Genomic DNA, 24,159 nt, shown 5'->3' on the forward strand with positions numbered 1-24,159 from the left:
ATCTCATCAGGACCCTGTGACTTATTTGTCTTCACTTTAGACAGCAATCTTAGAACGTCTTCCTCTGTAAAGACACATGCATCAAACGATTCATTAGTCATCCTTTCAAGTGGAGGTCCTTCTCCTTTTTCTTCTGTAAAAACTGAACAGAAGTATTCATTAAGGCAGTCGGCTAGCCCTTTATTCTCTTCTACATACCTTCCGTCCTTTGTTTTTAATTTAGTTATTCCTTGTTTTAATTTCCTTTTTTCATTTATATATCTGAAGAATGTCTTATCCCCCTTTTTCATAGACTGAGCTAGTTTTTCTTCTGCCTGCGCTTTAGAAGTTCTTATAACTTGCTTGGCCTCTTTCTGCCTAATCTTGTAGATTTCCTTATCTTCATTGCTCTGGGTTTTTTTATAATTACAAAATGCTAGCTTTTTATTTTTAATGATTTGGGCCACTTCTGCTGAGTACCACAGTGGTCTCTTCCTTTTTTTGCTTTTACTGACAAGTCTAATGCAATTTTCTGTTGCCTTCAATAATGCACCTTTTAAGTAGTCCTATTTCTCCTGGACTCCATGTAATCCGTACCAGTCTGATAAGGACTCATTTATGACTAATTTCATTTTTGAAAAGTCTGTTTTTCTAAAATATAAAACTTTTGTTTTTGTGTGGTGTGACTCTTTCACAGTTCTTATATTAAACCGCACTGACTGGTGATCACTGGATCCCAAGGTTTCGCCTACAATGACATCATATACCGAATCCCCATTTGTGAATACCAAATCCAAAATGGCCTCCCTCCGGGTTGGCTCCTCAACCACTTGTTGCAGAGACAACCCCAGTAGGGAATTTAGAATATCTGTACTCCTGGTAGAACTTGCTATTTTGGTTTTCCAGTTTATATCTGGAAGATTGAAAACTCCCATAATGATAACTTCTCCTTTCATTGTCATTTTAGCTATTTCTTCAACTAGTAGATCATCTAGCTCTTTGACTTGACCAGGTGGTCTATATATCACACCTACACGAGTTACTGCATGATTAGCAAACTGCAACGTAACCCAAACTGACTATGTTGGCCTCACCAACTTGTATTAGGTTAGATTTAATGCTATCTTTCACATACAGGGCCACTCCTCCTCCTTTCTTGCATTCTCTGTCTCTTCTGTATAAAGAGTACCCTGGTATAGTTATGTCCCAGTCATTTCTTTCATTAAACCATGTCTCCGTAACAGCCACTAAATCTACATTCTGCAGATCTACAGATGCCATTATTGACCCAAGTTCATTGATTTTTTTTACCTAAACTGCGAGCATTTGTAGACAGGACTCTGAGCTTATCATTTCTTAACCTCTGTGCTTCTGACCTGTTCTGGCATTGTTTCGGGGGGCAATTGGACTTTTGTAATTCCACTCTTTTGCCCCCCCTTCCTAGTTTAAATACTCTTTCGCAAATTCTTGGAGTTGTTCACTAAGTACATTTGTTCCTTTGAGAAAAAGATGCAAACCATCTTTTTTGTACAGTTCCTTTCTATTCCAAGTAGAGCTATCATGAGAAACAAAGCCAAATCCTTGCTCTTGACACCATTTACTAAGCCATATGTTGAACTCCTTTATGTGCCTCTGCCTATCATTCTGAACATTATGAACAGGCAGAACTTCAGAAAATGAAATGGTGGATGCAAAATCCTGTACGTCATTACCAAGTGTGATAAAAGATTTTTTTCACCTCTGACACTTCATTGCAAGCCAGGTCATTTGTCCCTAGATGGACAAGAACATCCACGTCCCCTTCCTGCTTTGCTTGCTTAACAATATTAATAATACGTCTTCTATCTCGTCTAGCAGTAGCACCAGGGAGACATCTCACAAAACCATTTTCTTTAAGCTCCACGCTTCTTATGATTGAATCACCCAGCAACAGCTGCTTCCTTTGAGACTTCACTTTATCTTTTTTTGTCCTTGGCTGCAGTCTTGCATACATTAGACATAGGAGTCGATGGTTTCTCACCCTCTGTGCTTGAGTCCATATCCATGTTGTCCTTACATTCTGAGAGTGCTGCAAATGAATTTTGGAGAACCACCGACTGTGGGACATGTCTTCTATCCACCACTCTAAGTCTTCCTGAACCTACAGTAACCCATCTGCCATTTCTGGGGGTCCTCTGTGGCAGTGGCATTGCAGCAGTCCCAGCTGGAGTTTGTTTAACAGATAATTTAAATATCTCCGATTTCAAAAATGCAATTTCCTGCAAGTGGAGCAACACATCACATATATACAGAAGGGCTTGAGCTATTTGATCCAAGAGCTCAATCAGCCCCGGGGAGAGCTGTTCCGTTTCCAAGACAGCTTTCAGCAACTTCACCCATTCAGTGACGTTCTCAGAGACACTAGGGTGGTCACAAAAATTGGTTTCAATATTGAGCCAGTTATCACATGTGAATGGCGGGACAGAGACTCAATCCATCTATTACTGGGGTCCATAAAAGCCGGGGATTATTCCACCGGGACCACAGTAGACTTATTCAGTCTGGAAACTGGATGATCTACCTTTGGCGGCACGGTCCACCGAGTGAAACCTTATCTGCAAAGGGATAACTGTGTTTAAAACGCTTGGGCACCACTAACATGTGCTTGATGCGCCCCCACTGTTCATTGACAATATTGTAAAAACGTTTGAGCCAGGGGAACACTTTGCCCTGGGATTTGCAGGTGCCAAAAGACACCTGCATTCCTAAAACTGTAGACTCATCAGCCATTTTTAAAGTTTCTCACACTGAAACTATAAGTGCTTCCACCAATGCACTTTCCCACGTAGCGGCTGACGAGGACAGGTCCTCTTCGCCATCAGAATGCGAGAGCCACCAGGGTCGGGTGCGTATGCGGCAGCCATATCTGCCTCAGCATCTGAAGATACAACAGAGGGAGGCGAAGGCAAAGAACGCTTACGGCTAGTGGTACTTTTTAATACTAAATCCACTTTTGGCCCTAGGCTTTCCAAAACTGCTGTAAAAGCTGACAGGGGCTGCGACCCAGAAGGTTCCGCAGTCACTCTGAGAGGGGGGGGGGGGGGGTCTGTAGGTGAAATTTTGTACTGGGGCTCCATTTACACTAAATTTAAAAAGATGTAGTATCACTTTAAAAAAGTAGCAAAAACGCGATCGCACCGCTGCACTGGAGTACAAGTCCCAGCCTAACACAGTATGTTAGCAGTGTGTGTGAGGAAACCCAAAAGAGACCCCAAAAAACATTACCAAACCGATCAGGAGGATTGCAGGAACGATCTGTACAGCAGAAAGAACGATCTGACACAGGAAGTGAAAGCACCTGGGTCATGCCTAGAGTGTCCGACGCCTGCTCTATGCTGTCCAGCACCGTGGACCACAAGAAAATGGGTCACCCTATGCATTCCTATGGGGAAGATTTAGAAAATGGCTGCCCATACATTACAATGAGGGATTCTGACATTAATGTAAAGCAAGTCTACAGCAAAATGGCGGCCTCCCCAGCGCGCCATGCGGTCTTCAGTACCCCCGGAGGGAATCGCAAACAAAGGCATCAGATGGTCTCCAGGAAGTGACCCACCAAAGAAAACGCCCTCCCCACTGCAGAACCACCGCAGCGGCCACAATATATCCGCCCCCCCCCCCCAAAGCCTATATTGGAGGGGGGGAGGGGGGGGACAGCTAAGGGGAGGGGGCCTGGTATACCAGAGAGGCCAGAGGAACCGAGGGATGCCAGAGGGTCCGACTATTCCATGGAGGGGACCATGTCCACCCCGAGACCGCCAGGGTGGGAGACCTTAAGGATCTAGAATATGCAGTCCGAAACCCAGCCAGCTGTTGCTTGTAGTTCTCCAGGAACTCTATTTAAAGAATAAAATTACAAAAAAAAAATAATATATATAATAGTAAATATAACAGCTAAGACCGAAGTCCCAGCAGGGAACTAGGTCCTACTCCTAAACTAGGCAGAAACAAACTAAGGGGTGTAGCAGAGTGTGTGGGGTTATGCCTTCAGGGACAGCCCCATAGGCGTAGTGAAAGCTTTTCCTGCCTAGTGTCCTATTCATGATGGGAGGAGCATAACCCAATGGCTAAGAAGATACGAAGCCGTGTCTGTCAATGAACAATAGAGAAACTGTGATTTTATATGTATTACAGTTAAAGAACCCAAATCTTATTTTACATTATCTGAATTAATCTACTTGCATAGTATTGATATATTACAAATAATTTACACAAGAAGCTCTAAAGAGAACATACCTTCTGCAAGGCGCTTACGAAGTGAAGAAGCCAAAATTGTTTCATCCATCTCCCGTAATTTATTTTCGTCAGGATTCTGTGAGAAAAGAAAGTTATAGAAGAAAAAAATTAGCACTGCTATAATGGAGATGGACAAAAGAGATGCAGCAATTATGTACCGACCACCTTGCCAGGAAACCCTAAATTCACTTTGCAAATACAGCTTGGAAGAAGATTTTAGGTTATTTGTAGCTGTACATAGCATTCAAACATACATGAGTGCTAATTCATTTCTGGTACACTGCAACACTGCTCTTTTACATATCTCCTTTAAAGCACAGTATATTGGCACTTTTAAGCAGATGAGCATCATCATTATTAAAAAAAAGAAGGTAGCTTTTCAGATACAATCATTTTAGGGTTTTTAAACATCAGCAATATCAATACAGCAACATTAAAAGAATCTTCTGAAGTGCCAATAACCATAAAAAAATGAATGAAAAATGCATTATGAAACCACAGGAGCTGTGTGAATTCATCAGATGAAATGCTTACCACATAGGCAAATAATCATAGGTATATTACAACTCCTTGGCACCAAGCTTATGAGTACATTTCCCTTAACTGCTCTTTCAATATGCATTCACTGTACTCATCCACAAACCCACCTAGCACAACATCAACGATGTCTGCCCATAGCATTCCAAATACATGTGAAACATTTGAGTAGATGACTTTGGCATACAAAATGCAACTATGAACTGACTGAAAAGAGGGTAATAAAAAACATAGCTTTTTTGGTGGCCGGTACAAAACTGCTGCATCTTTTATACAGCTCTGAAAAAGAAGCTGTGTGTATTAAGGAACAGAGATGGTTAACTCTGTCCCTGCTCGATGGACTCCAGTAGAACCTCTACGGTTTGAAAATGCAGCCTGGAGAGCCAACGTTGGCAGGTACAGAGAAGGGGGGGCTCTGTACAAGGTCAAAAAATACCAGGTTTTACCTTCTGATGCTCCAAACCGCCCGAATCCTGCCTTTGGTCTCTTGAGGGACTCTGAGCAGCATCTGTGAATTGGATGAAAAAAAAAATCCCTTCCCTAGTAATATGTGTTTAATCCATGTGATGTAAATTTTAGCCCTCAGGAATGAAACTCCCAAGCCCAAAACAGCTTGTTACTGCAAGGAGGAATAAACCACTGCCACAGTGGACCCTCACATTAGACCATGTAGAGCAGCTGTAAAGCAGGTTACAGTAACAGCACCAAGATACTGCATGTATGAAGGCCATATATAGTTATAACAAACAATATTACTGTGACAACCTAACAGCACAATACATTTACCACATTTTCCAATATCCCATATTAAATAAATGTACTTGACTTACACAAAACAAGCAAAACTAGAATGTATAAATATTATAAAAATATAAAAAAAGTGGGTAAAAGGTCCCCAGATATATACAGTGCCTTGAAAGTATTCAAACCCAATGAATTTTTCCACATTTTGTCATGATACAACCAAGACGTAAATGTATTTATTGGGATTTTATGTAATAGACCAACACAAAGTGGCACATATTTGTGAAGTGGAAGGAAAATGATCAATTTTACATTTTTTTTTACAAATAAATATCTGAAAAAAGTGTGGCATGCATTTGTATTCAGCCCCCGAGTCAATACTTTGTAGAACCACCTTTCGCTGCAATTACAGCTGCAAATCTTTTTGGTTATGTCTCTACCAGCTTTGCACAGCTAGAGAGTGACATTTTTGCCCATTCTTCTTTGCAAAATAGCTCAAGCTGTCATATTGGATAGAGAGCGTCTGTGAACAGCAATTTTTAAGTCTTGCCACAGAATCTCAATTGGATTTAGGTCTGGGTTTTGTCTGGGCCATTCTAACACATGAATATGCTTTGATCTAAACAATTCCATTGTAGCTCTGGCTGTAGATTTAGGGTCGTTGTCCTGCTGGTAGGTGAACCTCAGCCCCAGTCTCAAGTCTTTTGCAGACGACAAGCAGGTTTTCTTCTAAGATTGCCCTGTATTTGGCTCCATCCATCTACTCTGACCAGCTTCCATGTCCCTGCTGAAGAAAGCATTGCCACAACATGATGCTACCACCACCATGTTGGGGATGCTGTGATGAGGGTGATGTGCAGTGTTAGTTTTCTGCCACACAGCTTTTTGCTTTTAGGCCAAAAAGCTTAATTTTGGTCTCATCTGACCAGAGTCCTTCTTCCACTTTTGCTGTGTCTCCCACATGGCTTCTCACAAACTGCCCTTCTTACGGCTTTCTTTTAACAATGGCTTTCTTCTTGCCACTCTTCCATAAATGCCAGATTTGTAGAGTGCACGACTAATAGTTGTCCTGTAGACAGATTCTTCCACCTGAGCTGTGGATTTCTGCAGCTCCGCCAGAGTTGCCAGGGGCCTCTTGGCTGCTTCTCTGATTAATGCTCTTCTTGTCTGGCCTGTCAGTTTAGGTAGACGGCCATGTCTTGGTAGGTTTGCAGTTGTGCAATACTCTTTTATATTTTCAGATGATGGATTGAACAATGCTCTGTGAGATGTTCAACACTTGGGATATTTTTTTTTATTTTATTTTTTTATAACCTAACCCTGCTTAAACTTCTCCACAATTTTATCCCTGACCTGTCTTATGTGTTCCTTTGCCCTCATGAAGCTGTTTGTTCACTAAGGTTCTCCAACAAACCTCTGAGGGCTTCACAGAACAGCTGTATTTATACTGAGATTAAATTACACAAAGGTGGACCCTATTTACTAATTAGGTGAGTCTGAAGGCAATTGGTTCCACTAGATTTTAGTTAGGAGTACCAAAGAATAGGGGGGAATACAAACGCATGCCACGCTCTTCAGATATTTCTGAAAAAAATAAAAAATTTAAACCATTTAACGTTTTCCTTTCCCTTCATAATTATGTGTCACTTTGTGTTTGTCCATCGCATAAAATCCCAATAAAATACATTTACGTTTTTGGTTTTAATGAGAAAGCATGAAAAATTTCTAGGAGTATAAATAATTTTTCAAGGCACTCTACATAACTTGCATAAACCATATTTTTGGGGGTTTTATTTACATCTTAGTACTCTTAAAGGCAATCTGTGAGTAAGGGATGTATTAGTGTGATAGATTGATACATGATACACACTCACTTTTTTTCCCCCAATTAAGTTTTCTTGGGGTGGGGGGGGGGGGGGGGGATAAGCGAATATAAAATAATCATAATAAAGTTTACAGTAATGATAAACAATGACTAGGAGTTTAAACACTAAAATTTAAAAGGAAAACCCTCTCTAAATTGCGTTGTTTAAGCCCCGGTTCACACTTATGCGAGTGCGGGAAGGCTGCGAATCCGCAGCCTGTTCCCGCATCGCACACGCACCCCCGGCAGTTCACACTGCCATATGCGATACGCTGGGGGTGTCAATGTAATCTTAACGACACCCCCAGTTTGATCGCATATCGCAGTGTGATCGTGCAGTTCGCACAGGATCGGATCGCACAAGAGTGAACCGCTGTGCGATCCGATCCTGATGCGGCTGAAAAAAAGGGTCCCTGTGCGTGTTTGGTGCGGCTGCGGTGCGAATTTAGCCATACAAACTGTATGGCTAAACTCGCACCGCACAGCCGATCGCATGTAATGTCGGAGCAGTGCGCTCCGATAATTACATGCGAACCCCGCACACGCACAAGTGTGAACCGGGGCTAAAACATCACACGTTTGATTATTTTAGTCCTATATACCCTAGTGAGACAGGCTGTCCCTTGAATTGTGCATCACGTAATGAATCTGGCTTTTCTAATCCTCTCAAATGTGTCTGTGTGCTTCACTAAACTCTTACTATTGGCTTTTTTGTTTGCATAAGTATTGGTTTTTTTCTCACCATATTTGTATGTTAGTATGTTGTTTGTGCCTGTAGAAACAATAGTGCATATTTTGCTTTTTTTTTTTTTCCCCTCCTACCTAAAACATACTGACACTGGAACCTATACTGATACTAATTTAATCTTGCCCAAAAATATACTGACCATGACCTAGACACTGACCTAGATAAAACCTTGATCTGGCAATTTTTTTTTTCACACACACACACTTCTTTTTCCCTGCAAGGAGAGAGAGAGAGAGAGATACACTGCATCTCTCCCTCCATTCAGAAAGAAAGAAAACACAGGGGCGGGCTGCACTTTGACTGATTACCGTGATAGCCAATCAGAGGCTATCACAGTAATCAGCTGACCCAGAACCACGAGTTCCAGGTCCCGATGTAAAAGTACGGGACCCAGAGTTCCCAGCACAGAGACAGATAAGCATATATGTGGCCCCACGGAAAAGAGCCCAGTTCAGTGAGGCCACATATACGTGTACCGTTGCTGGGATAAAATATAGGAAATATGAATGCATTTACAGAGATGTACTGCATTTCATTTTAAAGACATACACTTGACGCATCCCAATTTCTCTAGACTCCTTTCACCATGTGTCCCAGGTTCACCTTGAACTCCTTGGAGCCCAAGACAACTATAAAAAAAAAATCAGGATGTCGATGAAAGCACTTTGCTCTTAGCACTAACAGGTCCAGAGCTGTAAGAACTGGACTAGCTTTGGCCAGGCAAAAGCAAAATCATTTCACCTTCATCTGCTTGGACTGTGTGCAAAGGAGGAGGCATCACCCCTGCTTCTGCCATAAAGAATCTATTACTGAAAATGTGCCATTGCATTTGTCAGCTTGTCAGCCATGTGATTACAATAAAGTTAAGGTAAAAAATGCTATTTAAAAAGTCTCTAAAAAAATGTAAAACAACATTTTAAAAAATTGCGCACGCATAAGAAAACGTAAATTATACAATGCTTATTAGATATTCCTTTACTTACGGTTAACACACTAATAGATTGTAAGCTCTTACGAGCAAGGTCGGCTTAAAGTGGGTGTAAAGGCTGAAGGTTTTTGTTACCTTCATGCATTCTATGCATCTGTATCCAACCCCCCTTATATTTACCTGAGCCCAATCACAATCCAGCGCAGTGCATAAGAGCAACTGCTCTCAGCTCTGTCCCACCTCACAGGGCAGATCCATAGCAGCAGCAGCCATTGACTCCTGCTGCTGTCAATCAAACTCTGAAGAGGGAGAGGGGGACAGGGCTGTGCCCCACGGTCTGTGTTTGACAAGACAAAAGATCTGGACAGCAAAAATGCTTCTCTCCTGACAGACAATTTAGGTCTATATACCAAGCCCTTTGAAGCCAACTCAGAAACATGATAATTACCAAAAGTATTCCCAACAAAATCCTAAGTCTGGGTAGAATATGTCCAGATAGGTGCATATGTGCAGATCAGATGCAAGTTGTTCCATGGTGCCATTAAAGCATCTGTCGTGACAGTCTGGGGGTTTCTTAACCTCAAGATAAACTTGTCCAATTTGGTATGGAGTAAAAATGCTATGAGATCCATGTTTGGAGTTCCCAACCTGGAACATAACAGTCTGAACAACTCTGGATTAAAGGATCCAAACTCTTCAGGTTTAGAAAATCTGCTTGCCTACACCTAAAATGTAGATTGCAGATATAGCAGGAACACAATTTTTTGCTTAAAAGGACAGTGCGGTGAACGTCTTTTACTGCTGCGAAGCTATTTGGGCCTCCCTGGTGATTCACATATACCACTGCTGTTGGCAGTCGGACTGTATCTAATGGGATGACCCCAAATAAGACCTGCCCATTGGAAAAGACAACCTGATAGCTGGGAATCCCAGGACATTGATAGGAAAGTAGTCTCTTCTTTGGACCACTGACCCTGAACAAACAGAGTTCCAAAAACTCCCTCTCTGTCGTAACAATGGGCCATTAAAGAAAGTTGTCCACACAGAGGGACAGATGTAAGCCACCACAAAAAGGACACTATGCAGCAGATGATCTATTTCACTTGCACAGTATTTCCCCACTGGAGGGTCAGATGCTTAGAAGGAAGATACCATTAGGCCCAACTCCCTTATACAGTCATAAACAGAGGGCTAATTGTCGTGATAATTATGTCCTAGCACATTAAAAAAAAAAACACTTTCCTATAATCGGTGTCCAAGATGAAGCTCAGAATAGACGAACTGGATCCAACCAAAGTCCCTCAGGGAGCATAACGTCACCAGAATATGGTCCTGCAAAATCTGGTAAGAGCCTGTTCGCAAGTGAAGATTATAAAAATAAATATCCGACAACTGGGATCCCCTTGAGATGAAGAGCAGGAACCTTTGTAAGATCTTTGTAAATACTGAAAGAGGAGAGGCAAGAAAATGGAAAAAACACAAATTGGTAATGAGTGTGTTCCACAGCAAACTAGAAAAACTGCTGGTGGCTGAGACAAACTGGGTCATGAAGATAGGCATCTTGAAAATTAAATAACGCCAGGAAGTCTCTCTATTATTGAGAAAGCATCAAAGAAATTATGAGGGGGAAAAAAAAAATATTCTGAACCCTTTGACTGACTTAAGGAGGGTTCAGGTTTACACTTTTGCTCAGGAGACTTGAGCTGAGATAGAATGATATTTTTGTTTTCTGTATGGTTCCTAATAGCCAGAGTTGTGCAAAAATGCTTTTACCTACAAAAAGGTGGTCAACTTTTTTTTTTTGGAAAAAAAAGCAGACCAGCATTTGACCCACAACGTTCTGTGCAAAACCACCACAAAAGCAAATAAACAGGATACTAAACTAATAGGAGCCCAACAAGGTTTTGGGCAAAAAATTATTTTCCATAACTAGGTCCACACTCTGTAGTCTGGTCTGAAAACAGACAAGTGTTTCCATTTTGCAGTCTGTTTATTCCTAAAAACATGCGACTGACCGCACTATGCAACTGAGTACCTGGGAGGACTGGTAAGTATCTTAGCGACTGGTGAGTATCTTAACGACTGGTGAGTATCTTAGCGACTGGTGAGTATCTTAGCGATAGTGCCAGGGGAGATAGAGGTAGAGTAGGTAAGGAATAGCAGGTCGTTACTAATTATCCCCATAGAGTAGAGGGTAATAATGTCCGACAGGATTGGGGATGCCACACAGTGCACTTCTTGCTGCATGTATGCGTTCCTTGATGAACCAATTGAGGGCGAATACTGCTGTGCAAGATGTGTGCGACTTGTTTCTCTGGAAGCCCAGATCCTGGATCAGGAGAACAAAGTGGCAACACTGCGTAGCCTCAACAACCTGTAAAGGAGCTTGGACATTACCCATCAGGCGCTGGCAGGGGCCGGCATAGAGGAGGGAGGAGTAGAGGAGACACAGGCATCAGAGGTAGGCAGTTGGGTGACCGTTAGAAGGGTAGAGGGAAGAGCGCTAGGGAGGCCAGTCCTGAGTTGGTACACAATAACAAATTTGTCAAGTTGCAGGTTGATGGGGATATCAGCTCAGGGGTGGCAGTGCTGGAGCAGGCGCCCTCCTCCCCCAGCTGCCAGGGAAGTGGTGGCTTCAGGAAGGAGGGGGGCCAAGACTCAGGAAAGGTTAGACAGGTTGTGGTAGTGGGGGACTCAATTATCAAGAGGACAGAGGGCAATCTGTCAAAACGATCACGGTAGCCGGAAAGTATGTTGTTTACCAGGCGCTCGAGTTCGGCACATCGCAAATCGGGTAGACAGATTATTGGGCCGGGCTGGGGATGACCCAGCGGTCATGGTGCATGTGGGAACTAATGACCAAGTAAGAGGAAGGTGGAGGATCCTAAAGAACGATTTCAGGGACTCAGGGACTAGATTGAGGAATAGGACCTCCAAGGTTGTTTTCTCTGAAATACTGCCGGTACCTTAAGCCACACCAGAGAGACAGAAGGAGATTAGGGAACTTAACAAGTGGCTGAGGAACTGGTGTAGGAAGGAGGGGTTCATGTTCCTGGAGAACTGGGCTGACTTCTCAGTCGGCTACCGGCTCTTTAGTAAGGATGGGCTGCACCTTAATGGGGATGGTACAGCTCTTTTGGGGAGAAAGATGGCCACCAAGTTGGAGGGGCTTTTAAACTAGGAGACGGGGGGAGGGCTCAGAAGTAGAGTCAGTCAGGAGGTAGCAAAGGACAGAAGGCAGTATTAGAGTCAGCAGCGACAGTAGTTCCATAACGTCAATTGGGGGGTCTGTGCGGGAAAACCTCAGACCAAAACAGGAATAAAAATATTTACCATTCACTATCAACTTCCACAAAACTAAGAGGGGTATATGCAAATGCCAGGAGCCTAGCTAATAAAATGGATGAGTTGGAAATGTTAGTACATGAGGAGGACATAGACCTTGTGGGAATAACGGAAACTTGGTTCGACCCCTCACATGACTGGCTGGCCAATATCCAAGGGTATTCGGTGTACCGGAAGGACAGGGTAGGAAAAAAAAGGAGGAGGGGTATGTCTCTATGTCAAGAATAATGTAAGGGTCGTGAAGAGGAGTGATATTATGGGAAGGGATGAGTACGGAGTTAGAATCCGTGTGGGTAGAACTCCATAGGGAAGAAGTAAAGGGAAAAGTAATTGTGGGGGTTTGCTATAGGCCACCCAACCAAAGGGAGGAGGTAAAGCTGTAATTTATATCACTGTTGGGTAAAGTGTCAAAACTGGGATAAGTCATCATATTGTGGGACTTCAATTATCCCGACATTGACTGGGAAGAGGGGACTACACACTCACAGAAGGCCCGTCTCTTCATGGAAACCTTGCAGGACAACTACATGTCTCAGTTTGTGGATTCTCCTACTAGAGAAAATGCAGTGCTGGATCTATTGATCACTAATGACCCAGACCTAATCTCGGAGGTAGGAGTCCAGGACAACCTGGGCTCTAGCGATCACAGGATGATCACATTTAGAGTAAATAACAATATAACAAGGAAAGAGGGGAACATAAGAACCCTAAACTTCAGAAGGGCAAACTTTCCCAAATTGTGCTCAATGGTGGAAAGGGTAAACTGGGACCAAACCTTAGGAACACTGACCACAGAGGAAAAATGGGAATGCTTTAGGAACATATTAAACAAATGCATCTCGCAGTGCATTCCTATGGGAAAAACATTTAGAAGAGACAAAGCCAAACCTAACTGACTAAACCGTAATGTTAAAAAACGTATTAGGGGTAAAAAAATGGCCTTCAATAAATATAAATCAGAGGGCACAGTATCGGCTTTCGAGCAATACAAGGAGGCAAATAAGAAAAGTAAATACAAAATCAAGATGGCAAAAATCAACTTTGAGAGACAAATAGCGGAGGATAGTAAAAAGAACCCAAATAAATTCTTTAAATATATCAACAGCAAAAAACTAGGGCAGAGCATATTGCACACATAATTAACGGTGATGGGAGGGTGGTTACAGAGGACACTGAAAAAGCAACCGTGCTTAACGCTTTTTTCTCCTCAGTCTTTACACAGGAAAAGGAGGGGTACACTGACCATGACTGTATGGTTAGTAGTAATACACAGGACTTGCCGCTATGGCTAACAGAGGGTGAAATCAGGGAAAGGCTGGATAAAATTAACACAAAAAAATCACCAGGCCCGGATGGCGTACATCCGAGTGTACTCAAAGAACTTAGTAAAACTATATCTAGACCACTGTTCCTGATCCTTGCTGACAGTATTATGACAGGAAATGTACCAGGGGATCGGAGGAAGCTAATGCAATACCGATATTCAAAAAAGGGCAGAGGCATGTCCTGGGAAATTATAGGCCTGTCAGTCTGACATCGATAGTATGTAAACTTCTGGAGGGGATGAGAAGGGACTATATCGTAGAGTTTGCGAAAGACAACATCATCAGCAGTAATCAGCACGGGTTTACAAATGGGCGTTCTTGTCAAACCAATCGCTTAACATTCTACGAGGAGGTGAGCTGTGAGCTAGATAGCGGCAGACCAGTGGATGTGGTGTACCTGGATTTCGCTAAGGCGTTTGATACAGTTCCCCACAAGCGCTTCATTTATAAAATAAGGTCTGCAGGCATCGACCGCAAGGTTTGCTCTTGGATACAGAACTGGCTAAAAGATCGTGTCCAAAGGGTGGTCTGAGGTGGTAAGTGGGGTCCCCCAAGGATAAGTCCTGGGACCAACCTTGTTCAATTTATTCATAAACAGCATTAAGGACAGGATCAGTAGTTCTATATCAGTTTTTGCAGATGACACAAAATTGGGCAGGGCAATAACTGCACGGCATGAAGCAGATATCTTACAGAATGACCTGGATAAAATAACAGAGTGGGCAACGACATGGCATATGAGGTTTAATGTGGAGAAGTGTAAGGTTTTGCACTTGGGGAGTAAAAACATAAAAGCACAATACACTTTAGGGGGGTAACCTTTGGGGGAATCAAAAATGGAGAAAGATCTGGGAGTCTTGGTAGATATCCGTCAAGACCATAGTCCAGCCAAGGGGAAAGGAGAATGTCCCTTTTTGAAAGACTGGAGACACAACCACCAGAGGAGGATGGCTCCCGGTGCTTCCAAATGTCCAAGGCAGTGGGAGACTGTTCCATTTGGAGAGGATTTCCTTCTGTAGTGTTCTCGTATTGAGCTGGAAACACCCTAAAAAAGTAGGCCCAAAACCTGCATCAAAAAAAATGCAGTGGGGGACGAGGGGAGGGGGACTGCCTGCAAGCCAAGAGCTGCCGGACCACAGACCAAAGCCTCTGGAGTTTATCCCATGGGCAAAACACCTTGGCCCTCTCCAAATAGAGGAGCAGCCACAAAGGCTCCAAGTGCTTGGATGGGGTCAACGCAGACTTCCTGAGGTGCAGGATCCACCGAAGTCCCAGAGGGAATGCATATCCCACAGGGACGAACGAGCCTCTGCCCACAGGAGCAAGTTGACCAGGTAACCGATCACAGCAATTATGTCTCAGCAAGACCAGGACCATGGGCCAGGACCTCGGCAAACACCTGGGGAGCGTAGGTCAGATCGAAGAGCAGAACTACAAACTGATAATGTGCTTCCCAGATAAAAAAAAAAAAAAGCGAAGGGTATGTTGATGTCCCTTGCAGATGGGAAAGTGCAGGTAAATGTCCCTAATGTCTACAGATGTCCATAATGAAAAAAATCTCCCTGTTGAAGGAGGGCCACCACAGAAAAAACTGAATTTTTGTAAAATCTTACCTGTAAAATTCCTTTCTCTGAGTCCTCGACAGTCGCCGCCTCCTCTAAGTCATCACTATTGGGTATTGACTTCCACTCCGTAGGAGTAGCTAGGCATAAGTCTTAGTCAAAAAGAACAAAGGCATTTGCATATACACACCCATGGGGGCTGTCCCACTAGGTCAATATCCCCCTGCAGTGACCACTCCCAACTCAGTTTGGTAGCATAGCAGTAGGAATTAAGACAACAACCCCAAAAGAGGGGCGGGGGCGGCGACTGTCGGAGGACTCCGAGAAAGGAATTTTACAGGTAAGATTTTACAAAAATTCAGTTTTCTCTTACGTCCTCCGACAGTCGCCGCCTCCTCTAAGTCATCACTATTGGGATGTCCCAAAGCAGTGTATACATGAGGGGTGGGAGACGCAACCGTAGAAAAGGCAACGCAGTACCCACATCAGAGAAAGGAATCTTACACGCACCGTAAGAGAACCTTCTGGGCAACAGAAAACAAAGCTCAACAGGAGCAACAGCCCAGGAAAGCAAACACCAACAGCCAGGGACCCACAACAAAAAAAAACGGTCCCTCATGGCACTGCCGCACTGAGAACCTTGCGGCCAAAGGAGGCATCAGCCGATTTTGGAAAAAGTGTGCACGGACGACCAAGTCGCCGCCTTGCACACCTGGGCCACCGAAGCCCGATGCCAATAGGCCCAGGACAAACTTAAAGATCTGGTAGAGTGCGCCTTAACAGGGAAGGGTGGAACTCGTTCCTTCAAAGCATAAGCCTGCTCAATGGTCTGTCTGATCCATTTGGCAATAGTCGCTGCGGACGCAGCCATGCCCTTTCCGAGGTCCCTCAGGAAGGACAAAGAGGAAATCCGTCTTCCGGAAAGATTCCGTAGATGACAGGTAAGCCCTGATCGCCCTGACAACATCCAAAGAATGCAGAGCAACCTCTTTAGGATGCTTAGGCTTCGTACAAAGTGAAGGCAAGACAATGTCCTCATTAATGTGGAACTCAGAGACCACCTTAGGAAGAAAGGAGGGATGCGGACGCAAGACCACCTTATCCTTGTGAATCACCAAGTACGGAGAACGGCAAGATAACGCTGCCAGTTCTGACACCCTGTGAGCCAAAGTGATCGCCACCAAAAAGGCAACCTTCTTAGACAGCAAAGGCAACAAAATCTCCCGAATGTGTTCAAAGGGAGCACGCTGTAACACGGACAGAACCAAGTTCAAGTCCCATGGAGGTACAGGCTCCTTCCTGGGAGGAGCCAAATGTCGCACACCTTGAATGAAGGTGCGAACCAGAGAATGAGACGCCACAGGGCGTTGGAAAAGAATAGCCAGTGCAGACACCTGGCCCTTTATCGTGGCCAGCGCCAAGCGCTGGTCCACCCCAGACTGGAGGAAGGCCAACACTCTCGACACCGAGTACAAGTGAGGGGAGAACCCCCTGGACTCACACCGGGCGAAATAAGCCTTCCAGGTACGGTAATAGATTTTACCAGAGGAAGTTTTCCTAGCCTTGACAAGGGTAGGGATGACCTCAGGGGAGAGACCCCTGTCCCTCAGGACTTGGGTTTCAACAGCCAGGCCGTTAAAGCCAGCGACTGTAAAGCAGGATGGAAGATCGGACCCGGAGACGGGAGATCTTCCCGCAGAGGCAGCCGCCACTGCCAGGTGAACAACGTTGGCGTACCAGGACCGGCGTGGCCAGTCTGGCGCCACCAGAATCAGCAGGTGCGGTTCCGAGGCTAACCTGCGGAGGAACCTGGATAGCAACTGATTCGGAGGAAAGGCATACATCAGACGATGCCAAGGGGCCACCAACGCATCCAAGGCGTCTACCAGAGGATCGCGCGTTCTTGCCACGAACCTTTCCACCTTTTGGTTTAGCCGAGACGCGAACAGATCCACGTCCGGGGATCCCCACTTCGCACACAGCATTTGGAAGACCTCCGGGTGCAGGGACCATTCCCCCTGGTCCAGGGTCTGGCGCCTCAGATAGTCGGCCTGCCAATTCTCCACACCCGGAATGTGAACTGCTGAGATTGCCGGGACGTGAGTCTCGGCCCAAGACAGAATATCGGTCACCTCCCAGGCTGCCCGGGCACTCCTGGTGCCCCCTTGGTGGTTGATGTAAGCCACCGCGGTCCGACCACTGGAAGAGACAGAGTTTTATCGCTCACAATTCCAGCACATTTATCGGGAGGGACGATTCCTCCTCCGACCAAGTGCCCTGGGCAGACAAGCTGCCCAGGACTCCACCCCAGCCCGACAGGCTGGCATCCGTGGTAATCACCGTCCACAACAACGGACGGAAGGACTTGCCTTCCGACACCGTCGGGGACTGAAGCCACCACAGAAGAGCCAATCTGGTCTGACGACTCAATGAGACGCTCAGATCCAGGGACTGAGGCAATCTGTCCCACCTGGCCAGGATCTCTGCGTGTGAAACTGAGCAAAGGGAATCGCCTCGAAGGCAGACACCGTCAACCCCAGGCCCCGCATACAGGTCCTGAGTGACGAGGACGGATTGTCCCTGAGGGACCTGATCTCGTCCCGTAAAGTCCGGAGCTTGTCCTCCAGCTAGAACACCTTTGCCTGCGCAGAGTCCAGAATCATTCCCAGATAGGGAAGACGAACCGATGGAGACAACGTTGATTTCTGAACGTTGATGGTCCATCCGAACTCCTGTAGCGTCTGCACCGTGGTGGACAGATCGCGCAGTAGGTCCTGGCTGACACTCGATCTCAGAAGAAGATTGTCCAGGTACCCCAAGACCGCAATGCCCTGTGCCCTTAACAGACCCACAAATCCGGCGCCAGTACTTTGGTAAACACCCTTGGAGCCGAAGCGAGACCGAAAGGTAACGCCACAAACTGATAGTGGTCCTCTGCGATAGCAAAACGAAGGTACCGCTGATGACCCTCGAAAATGGGGATGTGGAGGTACGCATCTTTTAGATCTATTGAGGCCAGGAATTCCCCTGGACTCAGGGAGGCCACCACCGAGCAGAGAGATTCCATACGGAACTTCCGAACGCGCACGAAGCGGTTCAGCGCCTTCAGGTCCAGAATAGGACGTACCTTGCCCTCCTTCCTGGGCACAGTGAACAGATTTGAATAAAATCCCTGAAACCTGTCCCGATGAGGCACCGGGACAATCACCCCCTGGGCAAGGAGGTCCTGCACCGCTTGATGCAGGTCCTGCAGACGCCCTGGAAGCAAATGAAAATTTGAGGGAAAAAATCTGTCTGCCGGCCGGGAAAGGAATTCGATCTTGTACCCTGATCGAATGATTTCCTGAACCCACCTGTCCGAAATCCGGAGCAGCCAAGGTTGGAGGAAACCGCGCAAACGTCCCCCCACCCCTGAAACGGGTGAGGGCGTCCCTTCAGGCAGAGGCGGATTGACCCGCTGAGCCGGCATTGCCTGACTTCTGCTTGCCCGCAAAGGGCTTTTTCTGGCTACCCTGGCCCTTGAAGGGTTTGCCATTGGATTGGTTCCGAAAGGCACGAAAGGACCCCTGAGTGGATCGAGACGCAGAACCCCGCTTGCCACGAAAGGACTTGTTCTTCGGGTTCTGGGGCAGCATGGTGCTCTTGCCCCCTGTGAAGCCTTTCACCAGGGTATCCAACGCCTCGCCAAAAAGGCGAGAACCAGCATAGGGAAATTCAGCAACTGTTTTCCGCGAGGACTGGTCAGCCGACCAGCTCTTCAGCCAGATCAGTCGCGGGCTGAGTACCGAGACACTGGACAAGCGTGCTACTAAAGGGGCCTCATTTAAGGCCTCATCACACAAATACATGATTCCTTGGTGAATTTGATCCACCATATCCAGCCGGGCAGGCGGAACAGCGTCAGACACGAGGTTGCTCCTAAGCACCTTAGTCCAATCCGCCACCGCCTGAGCCACCAAAACAGACGCGAAAACGGGTCTTAGCAACGAGCCCGCCACCGTATAGGAATGGCGGGCTAGAGACTCCAACCGCCAGTCCGTGGGATCCCGAAAAACCAGGGTATCCCCAGAAGGAACTAAGGTAGCCTTGTTCAGCATGGTCACAGTGTGATCCACCTGCGGAGGCACACATCATCGCGATTCCATAGTCGGTGCAAAGGGATAAAGCAATTTAAACCAACTAGGAACCAGGAATGGACGTTTTAAAGTGCACCACATCTCATTAACAGTGTAATGAAACTCAGCGGGACAGGGAAAAACCTGCGCCGACTTTGGGGGTCCTGTGTGCCCCAAATGAGGACACAATGCCCGGAGGAGTGGGCTCATCCTCCAAATGTAGTGTTTCCTTAACAGAAATGATCAATTCATCCATGGTCGCACGCTCTTCGGCGACCCCGGGGAGGAAGTATCAACCCCCTCCACCTCCCCCTCAGACCCCAGCGGGTCTAAGGATGAGCGAGACCCTGAAAAGGGCACGCTCGCCGCAGCAGCCATATCACCATCCGAATCAGAAGAGAGAGACAATCTGAGCCTCTTCCGAGCAGCACGTTCAGCCATCAGCATTTCCATATTGGACACCAAGGTCGCCACTACAGCGGCCAAATCAGGTCTCAGAGGGGCCACAGGAGAACTTTGCTGAATTTGCTGTCCTGAGAATCCATTGCCCAAGATGAAACAACAGTGCAATAAGTTTTGTACTGCCCCTTTAAGACGGCTGCGGAGTGCGCAACCCACCGCTACAGATACAGTGACAAAGACCCCCAAACAGGAGAAAAAAAAACTGAGCCAGAAATTACAATACAGAAGGTAATGAGAGAGATAGCCTGCAGAGCCCACAGAGTGTTACCACCGATGTCGCTGCTTCAGAGGAAAAGGAAGTGCTGTCAGAGGAGGCTGAACTAAAAGCTGCATGAGGAAAATGGCTGCCCCATAGGACTGAATGGGAGGCTCCGGCAAAATGGCCGCCGAAAATGCGGTCGGAACGATCGTTCTGCCACCGCAAAATGGCGTTGGAAGGCGCCAAAACAGCATGTAGTATTGCCCATAGTGAAGCCAAAACATGCTTGCCCATAACTAAAATGGCGGACCGCGCGGTTTTACCCCGCAGCGGCCGCCACACACACAGTCTGCACCCCCACAACACTGAAGTGACACAAGGAAGGGGACCCCCAAAAACACACAGCACCGCAGAGCATGTACAAGCGATCCCCCGCAGGGACCGCATAGGGAGTCACAAAAGCACAGACATGGGGACACACAGCAACACAGGACTGCCACCCCAGACAGAGGCCCCACACAGGAGTACTTACCTTTACCAGATGGCGTGGGGAGCCTCTCAGAATGGAAAGCCGCTGTCCTCAACTGACAGGGAGTGCCGTTAGCTAGGGACCTTACACTGCAGTATCACAGATGTGTTCAGTGAGGTAGCCACCTTACGGCTGCATCCCTGCAGCGAGCAGGGATGGGTCGTTCATAATGCCAGGACGAACCATGGCTGAACGCTCGGTGGCGGGCTGGGGGTCCATCAGTCCAAATCCCAGCACCGCATGAATCCATCTTCATCCGAAGAATCGACTAAACTAAGCTGACAAAATAAACAGCTAGTAAAGCAAGAAAAAAACTGACATTTTTAAAAGAAGATCAAATAAAAAAGATTAGAGAGGCTGAGACTGTAGCCCCAGCACAGGGAAGCCTAACTACTCCTGACGCTAGGCAGAAAGAAACTGAGTTGGGTGTAGTCACTGCAGGGGGGTATTGACCTAGTGGGACAGTCCCCATGGGTGTGTATATGCAAATGCCTTTGTTCTTTTTGACTAAGTCTTATGCCTAGCTACTCCTACGGAGCGGAAGTCAATACCCAATAGTGATGACTTAGAGGAGGCGGCCACTGTCGGAGGACGTAAGAGAAAAATGAATTTCAGCTTAAACTTGTTGTCCCACACAAAGGCATTCAGGGCCTTAAGATTAAGGATCACTGTTCATCTTGGAGACTGTGAACAGATTGGATAAAATCCTTGTAACCGCTCCGACTTGGGCACCAGGACAATCCTCCTCAATGGAACAGACCTTGCACAGCCTCATACAGAGCCACCAGACTGTCCAGTGAGAGCCGCAGATTGGAGAGGAAGAGCCCTATCTGGCGGATAGAAATTAAATTTTAATTCATAGCCTGAGAGAATGATTTTGTGGACCAACTTGTCGGGAAAGAGGGAAGTCCCTGTGCACAAAAAAAAAAAAAGAGAAAAAAGCTGTGGGACCACAAGTCCCAGCAGAACAACAAGTTCATACTTCTGAAGACACTAAGCAGAATGATTGAAGGTCTATAGCACAGAGGGGGCTTTATGCCCAGAGAGGCCTGCTCATAGGAAGTGCCAAGTCTTTTTTTCTTGCTAGTGTCTTAATCCTGTACTTAGAGCTACAAAACCCTGTCCGGTCATATAATAAAAAGAGGAGCAGCTGTGTCTGTCAATGAATGTAAGAGAAAAAGGTTTCCCCTTTTGACCAGCTTTATACCAGCCTGGATAGGACAGTAGCCTATTAACGAAAAATTCTCTCTGTTGACACCTACACACATTACAGTGCATATATATATATATATATATATATATATATATATACATACACAGTAAAAGGTGCCTCTAAGTGTAGAAATATGGCTACATTAATGAAGGTACAACATTTAGCAACTCACATGGTTAATGATTAAAACAGGTACATCTAAGGCCCCTTTCACACGGGATGGATTCATTTTCATGGACTGTTTGCTCAGCGGGGATCAACGCAGGCAAATAACAGGTCCATCCCTGCTCACTATGCAGAGACGGACTTGTCTGATTCCTGCTATCCTCTATGGGGAGATCAGATGAAAATGGACAGCCTGTCCATTTTATTCCGATCCCGTCCGCAGGATGGATGGCAAACGTATCGCCATTCTGCTGACATCCCCCTCCCCGTAGAGTATAATGTAGTAGTTAGATTGTGTGAAAGGTGCCTACGTATGCAGGAATCCGGGGTAAGGCTGTTCACATAGACCGTCCTCCGCACCACCATCGATATCATCCTTTACATGCTGCGCTCCAGGAGAGCTTTAAGCCTCGCTTTCCTATCGCTCTACTGCAGGGTAGTCTTCCCGGTCACATTTGCAGACTGACATTGGCGATGCGGAGGATGGTCTATGTGGACAGCTTTATCCCAGATGCCTGCGTACTTAGACGTGCCTCTTTTAATCATCACCTATGTGAGTTGCTAAATATTGTACCTTCATTATATGTAACCATATTGCTACACTTAGAAGCGCCTCTCTTCTCTTTTATACTCTGTAGCTCTTGCTGGATTTTGCTTTTAAACCCTTTGCGGAGGCTGCCATTTGTGGATGGACATTTTATGGTTGCACAACCTTTCACGTTGCTAAAATCTTTTTATATGGACTATAAACTGAAGGAATTATGAATAAATGGTGGAATGAATGATTCGAGTTTCAATTATTTCTTAAAGCGGTTGTAAACCCTATAAAAAAAAAAAATTTAAAAAAAAAACCTGCAAGACAAAGGCATAATGAGCTAGTATGTCTTGCATACTAGCCCATTATGTTTAACTTACCTTAAAACGAAGCCCCGACACGGACCCCCGGACATCGATGCGGGCGCTGCCATGATCCCTCGTCGTCTCTTCCGGGTTCGGCGGCTCCGGCGCGCTGATTGGCCGGAAGAGACGGTGCCGGTTTAGGAGATATTATTTGTACCTACAGGTAAGCCTTATTATAGGCTTACCTGTAGGTAAAAGTGTCAAAAAGCGGGATACAACCGCTTTAAGGTTAAGGAGAAAATAATTTGGATATACGAGTGCTTTGGATTACAGGCATGTTTCCAGAACGAATTATGCTCGCAATCCAAGGTTTTAATGTAATTCAAAATGTTAAAAATGCTATACTCAGATTGTACATAGAATATACTATATAATTAATGATGCTAGTTACTACAACTTTTGATAATGTTTTAATACATTTTAATGGCATTCACAGTTTTTTTTGGATGTCTGCAGAATCAGCCAATGCAACATTTTAATGTAATTTTCTTGTTTACATCATTTAGGCTAAGAAGGTGTATGTACATCAGATTATCAGGGGTTGATAAATTTGCTTTGAATCTAGAAGCCAGTTTGTGCGTGGCGATATGCAACATGTGTATCGCAATCAACGTTTTCATGCATAGGCGCACCAATGCTGACCTTTGTACATGCGTATATGTGTAAGAACCTCTTTTTTTTGGGGAGCGGGGGGGGGGGGGGTGGAGGTTGGATTTTATGCGCTTGGGTGTAACTTAAATCCTTTACTATTAAACTTTTTATTTTTTTTACACTTAAACTATTTTTTTTATCGTATAGGGGACAAAAAGTCCAGAGTGTACATGTGTGGAAACAATTGGGTGGTAGCATGACCGCATAAATACTTCCACCTTACATGTGAAGGGGGGGGGGGGGGGGTTTACCTGCTCGATGCCTGGAGCTGCATTTCCTTGGCATCGGCGATACAACTTGTGCATCCCTGCAACAGTGAATGGGCGCACAAAAGCCCTTGCGCCAGGACTTAATTTCTAGTCGCCATGGCGAACTGGGTTTTTTCGAGCCCTGAGATTATAACACATTTCATTTAAAAGAAAAAAAATTTACGAAACCATAATTTGTGTAGTTCCCTAAAAAAGGAAAAAAAAAAATATTCATGCATTGTTCTGTTTTAAGCAACCACAAGCAATTTTTATATTACAATGAACTGCAAGAAAGCCCAAGATGGCTAAATTTCTGTAAAAGTCTCAGTTAACTAATTGTACCACATGGGGCTAGCTTTATGCTTCTGAT

The 24,159-nt window shown here is 45.5% G+C and overlaps 1 protein-coding gene across 1 annotated transcript in view; it reads right to left on the reverse strand.

The window, feature by feature from the left end:
- The window catches only part of MDM4 (MDM4 regulator of p53), a 143,610-nt gene that overhangs the window by 32,860 nt on the left and 86,591 nt on the right, over window positions 1-24,159 (reverse strand). The window contains exons 5-6 of the mRNA XM_082244358.1: window positions 5,238-5,299; window positions 4,255-4,330 (exon numbers count right to left, since the gene is read on the reverse strand). Of these exons, the coding sequence (XP_082100484.1) occupies window positions 4,255-4,330; window positions 5,238-5,299 (138 nt within the window). The remainder of the gene's footprint in view (window positions 1-4,254; window positions 4,331-5,237; window positions 5,300-24,159) is intronic.

Source organism: Pelophylax lessonae (genome assembly GCF_965119305.1).
Source record: "Pelophylax lessonae genome assembly, chromosome: 2".
In the NCBI taxonomy this organism is placed as follows: domain Eukaryota; kingdom Metazoa; phylum Chordata; class Amphibia; order Anura; family Ranidae; genus Pelophylax; species Pelophylax lessonae.